The 10,114-nt window shown below is 37.8% G+C and overlaps 1 protein-coding gene across 1 annotated transcript in view; it reads right to left on the reverse strand.

Moving 5' to 3' along the window:
• LOC127439852 (nucleoporin 88) overlaps positions 1–10,114 on the reverse strand; it is a 19,530-nt gene extending 9,416 nt beyond the window's left edge. The window contains exons 1-12 of the mRNA XM_051696111.1: positions 9,875–10,114; positions 9,131–9,300; positions 8,689–8,814; positions 8,527–8,613; positions 8,273–8,437; positions 6,834–7,020; positions 5,636–5,789; positions 4,585–4,683; positions 4,332–4,422; positions 2,208–2,312; positions 1,941–2,093; positions 1,677–1,802 (exon numbers count right to left, since the gene is read on the reverse strand). Coding sequence (XP_051552071.1) covers positions 1,677–1,802; positions 1,941–2,093; positions 2,208–2,312; positions 4,332–4,422; positions 4,585–4,683; positions 5,636–5,789; positions 6,834–7,020; positions 8,273–8,437; positions 8,527–8,613; positions 8,689–8,814; positions 9,131–9,300; positions 9,875–10,111 — 1,700 coding nt within the window. The 5' untranslated portion in view covers positions 10,112–10,114. The remainder of the gene's footprint in view (positions 1–1,676; positions 1,803–1,940; positions 2,094–2,207; positions 2,313–4,331; positions 4,423–4,584; positions 4,684–5,635; positions 5,790–6,833; positions 7,021–8,272; positions 8,438–8,526; positions 8,614–8,688; positions 8,815–9,130; positions 9,301–9,874) is intronic.

Below are 10,114 nucleotides of genomic sequence, written 5' to 3' on the forward strand. Positions count from 1 at the left end.
GCCGCGGTGGATGGCGTGAAGCCTCCACACGCACTATGTCACTGTGGCAATGCACTCAACAAGCCACGTGATAAGATGCACTGGTTGACGGTCTCAGATGCGGAGGCAGCTGGGATTCGTCCTCCGCCACCCGGACTGAGGCGAATCACTACACGACCACAAGGACTTAAAAAGCACATTGGGATTTGGCCATTCCAAATTGGGAGAAAAATCCCCCCCAAAAAAACAATCTAAAATAACGCCATGAAATTGGGTTTTTGAGGACAGAAGGGGAGATGAGCACATTAAACTGCCTGCATTAACAGGCTGTTTTCAACTCACCTACAAACAGAAACCCTACAGTCTTCCTTGAGTTTTACACCAAAATTAAAATAAAGTTATACAAAAATAAAATCTTCTGCCAATAAAGTCATGAGGATTTAACCAGATTGCATAGAAATACACGACTATTTTACAATAATAAAAATTACTCATTCATAATTATAATAACTATTATTTTCATTATTGTTGTTGTTATTATGCAATAATATATTTCTGTAATAATTTAACTCATTAATAATAACTTATTATTCGAATATTACAATACAACTCAAAAGTGTTCCAAAAAAATCTGATGAAAAGTTGGCTGAGACTCTTTCACAAATCGGACAAAAAGAAGGTGCAATGAACAGGTGCAATGTGAGTGCGATAAAGATGTTTTGTTTCCCCTCCGTTTCACTGTTTTCATTTATTTATTTAGTTAGGTTCTTTTTAAAGGAATATTCTGGGTTCAATACAAGTGAAGCTCAATCGACAGAATTTGATGCTTAATGAACACAAAAATGTATTTCGACACGTCCCTCCTTTTCTTTAAAAAAAAAAAAAAAAAGCAAAAATCAAGGTTACAGTGAGGCACTTACAATGGAAGTGAATGGGGCCAATTCTTGAAAGGTTTAAAGTCAGAAATGTGAAGTATATAATTTTATAAAAGCACTTTTATTAATTCTTCTGTTAAAACCCATTTATTATTTGAGCTGTAAAGTTGTTTAAATTGCCTTTTTTTTTTTTTTTTTTTTAACAGTCGTTTTTAGGGTTTTAGGGTTTGTTGACTGCATTGTCATGGTAACGAAGTTGTAAAATTTGATATAGCTTTACACAGAAAAGTTTAGTAAGTACATTTTTCACACTTAAATCGTGTTTCCATGCATATTGTTTACGTCTTGTGGCTATACTTTTGAAAAAGTGAGTATTTTAATGGTTTCGATTCACTCCCATTGTAAGTGCCTCACTGTAACCCAGATTTTGGCTTTTTTTTTTTTTTTTTTTTTTTAAGAAAACGAGGGATGAGTCAAAGTTCATTTTTGTGGTAATCAACATTATGCCACAAATTGCTGTTGATTGAGCTCAACTTGTATTGTACCCGGAATATTCCTTTAAGAGGACTCGGGTGTGAATACTCTTTCTAGAACAGTATTTCCATCAGCAGTAGAACATTGACAAAACATGATTTAATTTTGGTAAAACGGAATCACTTACAAGAAAAAAGAAAAAAAAAGAAAAAAGAAAATGTTTATTTTGCAGTGGCAATATTTTTCTAAATAATCGCAATTACAATTTTGGTCCAAATCGTTCAGCCTACAAACAATGACAGATGTGCAAGAACTATTCTGTTGGCCAAGTGCTGCTTTATGTTCTACCTTCTCTGCATCTCTTCATGTGCCAGGCCCAGTTTGAGGATGTACTCCTCTCGAAACACCTGTGTGGCTCTGCTGAGCAGCTGCAGACACTCTGCAGGAGGAGGAGACGAGTCTTTATCTCCAGCCCTGAAACACACACATCAGATCAGATCACCTCTGCATGTGACAGCCTCAAAAATTTCTTCAGTAAAGGCCAAGAATTTACACTCTTTAAAGCTATTAAAATAAAATCATAATGCTATAATAACGTAATGCTAGTCACACCTCAGCATTAGCGGGTTGGTCGAGCTACGTGCCAGAATGTTGCGAATATGCTGCTCAAAGGAGTCTTCAGCCAATCCGCGAAGAGGAGAGCTGCCTGGCCCCGCCCCCGGAGCAGAGCAGAGCAAAGGAGGTGATGGGGGACGAATAGAACTTCTAAATGCATATGTGAAAACAACGTTAGTTAAAACAAAAGAAATTCCATAGCATGTACCTTTCCTCGCACGATAATCTAACAAAAGGGGGGCAAGACAACTGCTCGTGACATACAGCAGAGGCAGCAGCAGACACTCGTATGTACTAGTGATGCAGATCATGGTGGCTCCCAGGGACAGGTCTGACACGATCCAAAACCCACGAATGGGAGCCGGCAAACTGAGAGAAAGAGAAAAGAATACAGTGCTTCAAAGTACTAACTACTTTCACCAAAAAAAAAATGTAAACCCTCTCATCATTTACTCATCCTCATGCTATCCCAGATGTGTATGACTTACTTTCTTCTGCTGAACACAAACAAAGATTTTTAGAAGAATATTTCAGCTCTGTAGGTCCATACAATACAAGTGAATGGGTGCCAACATTTTTGAAGCTCCAAAATCCACATTCATTTTAGGGCAACATAAAAGTAATCCATAAGACTCCAGTGGTTGAATCCATGTCTTCTGAAGCGATATGATAGGTGTGGGTGAGAAACAAATCAATATTTAAGTTTTTTTACTATAAATTCTCATCCCTGCTCAGTCAACCTCCACTTCAGTTTCCCATTCTTCTTCTTGTTTTTTTTGTGATTCACAGTCTTAATGCATATCACCCCCTACTGGGTAGAGAGGAGAATTTATGATAAAAAGGACTTAAATATTGATCTGTTTCTCACACACACCTATCATATCATGTCTGAACACACGGGTTTAACCACTGGAGTCGTATGGACTTTTATGCTCCCCTTATGTGATTTTTTGGAGCTTCAAAATTTTGCCACCCATTCACTTGCACTATATGGACCTACAGAGCTGAAATATTATTTTAAAAATCATAATTTGTGTTCTGCTGAAGAAAGAAAGTCATAGACATCTGGGATGGCATGAGGGTGAGTAAATGATGAGAATTTTCATTTTTGGGTCAACTATCCCTTTAAACTTGCTTAAACTAATGACTTTGAAAACTGGGCTCGTGTCCCATTGTAGATCTGAATATTATTCTGTTGCTTACGCATTTTGTAGTTAAAAGCTAGTTTACTGCAAGACTCATTTGAAGAAGGACCGGGTAATACAGTTAAAGAAATCTTGATATCTCTGTATTTGCTCTGAAGTGGCATAAAGTGTGATTTTTTTTTGTTTTTTTCAATTAGAGGAACCATCATTTTATCCAAGCAGTTCATTAGATTCAAAATGTTTAATGCAATGCAAGAACTAAAATAAACTAAAAATCTTATTGGAAAAGGCATGTATTCCACATTGTTTAAAAAAAAAAAACAACACAAGAAAAAAAGATATTAAATAATTTCCATTTATACACCAATATAACAATACCTTATAATAAAGAACAACCTATAGTTACAGTACATATATGCAGCCCCCCCAAAAGAAATGGGGCCACTATGTTTGATTGCTCATATCTTAAAAATGCATAAAGGCATTTGCACGATGTTTGCCGTACTTCTACGACTTTTTGTAAACAACAAAATGACTTCACTGCGATGTTATCGTGAGCAACAACTTGCTACAAATAAATAAATAAGTAAATTGTTTAGCTATGTTTTTAATGGCAGCAAATATTGGTGCCTCTTTCACCATGAGGTCCCGTTTTTTTTTTGGGAGGCCAAACGATTTATTTATTTGTAGTAAGTTGTTGCTCACGATAATATCATAGTGACGTTGTTTTGTTGTTTACAAAAATTTGTAGAAGTACGCCAAAAATCGTGGAAACAACTTTATGCATTTTTAAGATATGAGCAATCAAACATAGTGGCCCCATTTTCTTTGGGGGGGGGGGGGACCACCCTGTAGAGCTGTTCAGCCGTGAAGTATATTTGTAGGTGAACCTGGAAGGCTAATTTGCCATGGGTTCTCTTTGCAAATTTCTTATGGGTTTTTTATAATGGGGTTTTTCAATTTAGGATTAAAATATTTGGAGGTTTTGTTCTACAACATAAATTACACACGGTCATACCTCAAATGTGAATTTTGAAGCTGCTGTGTTTTAGAAAAAATGTATGTTGTCAATGAGTTGCTGAATAAGGACTACAAATACCACAAGCATGTGAGTGAACGTGCCTGACGAAATGGAAAACCGCTGTAGTTTTAATCTAGCAACTTGTTTGCAACATGCTTTTTAAAAAACAAGGCAGCCTCAAAATTTGATTGTGTATGATTGTGTTTACTGCCTTCCCCCAACCTGTTAGTGAGAGGTCTGGTGCACAGGATGTGTTCCACTATGCAACGCTGTTCTGCCGCCAGTTCCTGCAGACTGTCTTTATCCTCTTCATCTGGACATAAAACACAATAATAAACACAACAAAAGCACATACAACAATACACAGCATTTCAAATATTCCACTCTAGAGCTGTGACCACATACCACATTTGAACTCTGATTAAGTCAGTCGTCTTAAGAAGGTTTTGATGTAGCAGGAAACGGAAGTACTCACCAGACTCCAGAAAATTGTGCAGTTTTTTGAACCAGGTGAGTCCTACACTGTGCACACCAGCCTCATGGGTGCAGTGATACCTGTGCTGACACAGAGGGTCTGCAACAAATAGCAATCAATGTTAAAACTTCTCTTGAATACATATATATATATATATATATATTCTGTTGGTCCCCCTCGTGCCACCAAATCAGCACAAACCCACATCTCAGAACAGCATTCTGAGATGATATTCTTCTCACCACAATTGTACAGAGTGGTTATCTGAGTTACTGTAGACTTTGTCAGTTCGAACCAGTCTGGCCATTCTCTGTTGACCTCTCTCATCAACAAGGCATTTCCATCCACAGAACTGTCGCTCGCTGGATGTTTTTTGTTTTTGGCACCATTCGGAGTAAATTCTAGAGACTGTTGTGTGTGAAAATCCCAGGAGATCAACAGTTACAGAAATACTCAAACCAGCCCATCTGGCACCAACAATCATGCCATGCGATTATCTAATCAGCCAATCGTGTTGCAGCAGTGCAGTGCATAAAATCATGCATATTGGTCAGGAGCTTCAGTTAATGTTCACATCAACCATCAGAATGGGGAAAACAATTTGATCTCAGTGATTTAGACCATGGCATGATTGTTGGTGCCAGATGGGCTGGTATGAGTATTTCTGTAACTGACGATCTCCTGGGATTTTCACACACTACAGTCTCTTGAATTTACTCAGAATATTAAGCTTGGACACAAATTTTTAACCTTGACAAAATATATATACTGAATATATGTTCACACACACACACACACACACACATATATAAATATATATATATATATATATATATATATATATATATATAGTCAAGGTTAAAATGTTGTATCCAAGCTTAATATGTAGAGTCCACTATAAGTAAACCATTAGTAGGTTGATTTAACCTAAAAGTGTAACCTGTGGCACTATCAAAACATTCCTTTGAATGAATTTTAAGTTAATAAATATAGCGAGATGCTAACGCTCACAAACATACCCATAAGTACGTCCTTCTACATACCCACACACCTCTGTGTAATCTGATTGGACAGGTGAAGTCTGACTCTGTTATCTCCTCGTCCTCCCCAGCAGCAGCCAGTTTGAGGGTAAGTTCTAGTTCCACACACTCAAACACGTAGAGTGAAGGCACCGTTTCAGAGCCTCTGGACCACCTCTCTACAGCCTGAACACAAAACAGAGGCTCAGCATTTCTGACAATGTACAAGCAGCATTTTGGTTACAGACTAGAAAAAATTTAGTGCACAATGGTGATTTCTAAGGCCTGTTTCACACATCTCGCATCTGTAGCAATGCATATTTACAGTATTTTGGTGCCCAGTGGTCCATTCCCAATAAACATTGTATAATTTATAGCTGCTAAAAAATCAGTGTAGTTAACCAGAAATACTTAACGGGATAGTTCACCCAAAAATGAAAATTCTCTCACCATTTACTCACCCTCATGCCATCCAAGACTTACTTTCTTCTGCAGAACACAAACAAAGATTTTTAGAAGAATATCTCAGCTCTGTTGGTCCATACAATGCAAGTGAGTTGTGACCAAATCTTTAAACCTCCAAATACCACATAAAGGCAGCATAAAAGTAATCTAATCTAATCGATTTTGGGTGAGAACAGACCAAAATATAACTCCTTTTTCACTGTACATCTTGCCATTGCAGTCTCTAGGTGTGATCATGATTTCAAGCTTGATTACACTTCCTAGTGCTTGGCGCTCGCGCAGAGCGCTAGATGGCGCTATGAATGTAATCGAGCTTAAATTCATGATCGCCAAGGCAATAGCAGATCTCAAGATTTACAGTGAAAAAGGAGTTATATTTTGGTCTGTTTCTTATCCAAATTCAATTGGATCACTTCTGAAGACATGGATTTAACCACTGGAGTCTTATTGATCACATTTATGCTTCCTTTGTGTGATTTTTGGAGCTTCAAAGTTTTGGTCACCATTGTATGGACCTACAGAGCTGAGATATTCTTCTAAAAATCTTCATTCGAGTTCTGCAGAAGAAAGAAAGTCATACACATCTGGTATGGCATGACGGTAACCAGAGAATTTTCACTTTTTGTGTGAACTATCCCTTTAAGGTTCTGACTAGAGCCATAGCTGTTACACAGCAGAAACCCTGTCGGTGTGAAAGTTGTTGCAGGTGTAAAATGTATGAAACAGGCCTATGAAACTTATGAAACATAAATGTCTGTGACTTACTCCGCTGTCCTCCTCTTCCTCCGCCTCCAGCACTACACAATGGTACAGTGTTCCTGTTTCAGTGGCAATAACCAGGATGTTGGGCACACACGACAGGCAGAGCACAGCACATGCATCATAGCCATAGTTATCCTCTGCTGCAGGGTACATTGGCAAGGGGCCCATGGGTTTCCCTAGATTACTGACACTAGGGGAAAGAAAAAGCACATCTAAAACAGATAAATTGATATAGATATTTATAGACATATATTTTAAATAATAATTAATTGTATCTATAAGGCACAATAAAAAGATTAATTGTTTATATCCATATTACCTTTATGTACAAAAAATGGATTTACCAAGAACTGAAAGGATCGTTCACCGAGAAATGAAAATTCTGTCATCTATTATCACCCTCCTGCTGTTCCAAACCTGTTTGACTTTGTTTTGTGGAACAGAAAAAGAAATGTTAGGCAGAATGTTAGTCTCAGTTTTTTTTTTTTCATACAAAGAAACTGAATGATGACTGAGACTTACATTCTGCCTAACATCTCTTTTTGTGTTCCATGGACGAATGAATGTCATACAGGTTTATAATGATATATGGGTGAGTAAATGATGACAGAATTTTCCTCAAAATTAGGAAGTTAGTTTACAGCTACAGATTTAATCTTCTTATACATTCTAATTGATTTATCTATTAAAGGGATAGTTCACCCAAAAATTAAAATTCTCATCATTTACTCACCCTCATGCCATCTCAGATGTGTATGACTTTCTTTCTTCTGCTGAACACAAATTATGATTTTTAAAATAATATTTCAGCTCTGTAGTTCCGTACAATGCAAGTGAATGTTGATCAGATTTTTGTAGCTCCAAAAATCACATAAAGGAAACATAGAAGTAATCCATAAGACTCTAGTGGTTTAATTAATGTGTTCAGAAGCGATATAATAGGTGTGGGTGAGAAACATATCAAAATGTAAGTCTTTTTTCCATTCTAAATCTCCACTTTCTCTTTTACATCTTATAAGTCATGTATGGTGCCTGTTTAGTTTCACTTTCACATCTGAAAGTGAAAGTGGAGATTTAGAGTAAAAAAGGACTTAAATATTGTTTTGTTTCTCACCCACACCTATCTTATAGCTTCAGAAGACATGGATTTAACCACTGGAGTTTTATGGATTACTTTTATTCTGCTTTAATGTGATTTTTGGACCTACAAAGGTCTGATCATAATTCACTTGCATCGTATGGACCTACAGAGCTGAAATATTCTTCTAAAAATCTTCATTTGTGTTCAGCAGAAGAAAGAAAGTCATAGTCATCTGGGATGGCATGAGGGTGAGTAAATGATGAGAGAATTTTTGGGTGATCAATCCTTTTAATGAATAGCACTATTAGTTGTTTTGTTTAATTGCATTATAACAGTGCCAATAGTATAAGGTTTTTGTTACCTGTGTGTGAGAGAAATATAGCTCAGATACGTCTCTCCATTCCCGTACAGGATGTATAGTGGGTACACCAGCAGCTCTTCTTTCATACGCTGACGAGGAGAATCTGCCAGTGGGCCAAAGTCAAAAGCCACAGCAGTCTCACCCAGAGAGGCAGCATAGGAACGCCTGCACAAGAGAATTACCTTTCTATACAAGTATTCCAAAGAGCAGTGTAATAAGACACTGTATGGTTTGGATGTGGTCTGATAACGTACCCTCTTGTGTGGACACTGTTGTCCTCGTCTACCTGAGACACTGACAAAACTTTTGCAGGGGACTGTGGCTCTTTAAGATTATAAAATCTGTGAAAAGAAAAAGATTCTTTTAACAACCACTATTTCAGTTCTTCTGAAACACATTCTGTAAGCCGCAGGTACCTGATGGTGTTGTCTGAGGTCAGTAAGACTAGATGGGGCTCTTCAGTTTCACTAGGATACCAGGCAGCCTGTCGGAGTGTCACAGAGGCAGAACTGGTGAAGAAGCGCTCAGCTACAGGATTCGTCCTGTGAAAGACCAAACATTACAAATCCAATGAATTTCAAAGGTAGTCCAGAGGGCTGACGCAGCTCTGCTTGACAATGGGCTGTGCTCAGAACAGCATACTTCCATACTAATCTTGCAATAACTATGCACCGTGTAGGTTAAAGGCTAAAGAGGTGCACATTATTTTCAAATGCTGTTAAGTGACAAAGTAATCAGGAAATATAAGGGTCCATGTTTATCAATAAAAGTAAAACCTGTCACTTTGGTTGATCAAAGTCATCATCTTGCCAACTGCTCAGAAAATGTAGCTGTCACATCTGACAGCAATGTACTCACTTGCAGTTTATCTGAAGGCGTCCACCCTCAAATTCGGATTTCTTGCCCCAGCGCTGTGGCAATTCAAGTATAGTCGCACCACGCTGACCGATGAGAGCCACGTGATACTGTGTGGGGCTGACAAGCACCTGACACACTTCAAACAGCGGCGGGTTGATGCACAGAAGCGTCTGGGGAAATTAGGAGATCAGTAAATATTCAGACAGAAACTTAAATAAAAATCAATCAGGGAATAAACCATTTCAAACAGACCCCAGTAAGAAAATTATCTGTTAAAGCAACAGACAGGACATTGTGTAAAGAAATGTTTTGACTAAATACAAGTTAAGCACAATTGTCAGTATTTAATACAATGGTGATTGTCAAAAATAAATAAATAAATAAATAAATACATCTGACTCGTCCCTCGCTTAATTAGAAATAATGCACAACTCGCTGTTAAATTAGGACACTTACAATGGAAGTGAGTGGGGCCAGTCCACAAACATCAAAAATACACACCGTTTCAAAGGTTTAGCCAAAAGACATAAACATAAAACATGTTAATAAATGATTTTAGACAAATAAAATCGCGTCCTATACTTATCTGTGTCAAGTTATTTACAAAATTACAACTCTGTTGTCGTGACCACTTCCTATCCAGACAACTCCTTCTGACAAGGAATAATCAAGGGATTATAATGAAGGAATGAATTATTCCAAGCAGACAACAGGATTCCTTAAAGACAGCAGAACCCCACTGACCTGATATTTGGAAGTGTCTGTGTCGCCCTCGGAGTTCAGCTGTCGCAGGTTTGTGGTGTAAAACACACTCTCAACACTATCCCAGGTGAAAAGGTCGCCATTCAGGCAGAATGTGAGGTTCTTGGCTATTCTTTTGCTAGTCCCTTGAGGCTCCAAATGAAGCCTTTCTTGTAATTTCTGGAAGATATCGTGGTTTTTCAGAGCATCTCTCCACCGGTCTCCCGCGAACGACGCCATGTT

Source organism: Myxocyprinus asiaticus, chromosome 4, assembly GCF_019703515.2.
Source record: "Myxocyprinus asiaticus isolate MX2 ecotype Aquarium Trade chromosome 4, UBuf_Myxa_2, whole genome shotgun sequence".
Classification (NCBI taxonomy): Eukaryota; Metazoa; Chordata; class Actinopteri; order Cypriniformes; family Catostomidae; genus Myxocyprinus; species Myxocyprinus asiaticus.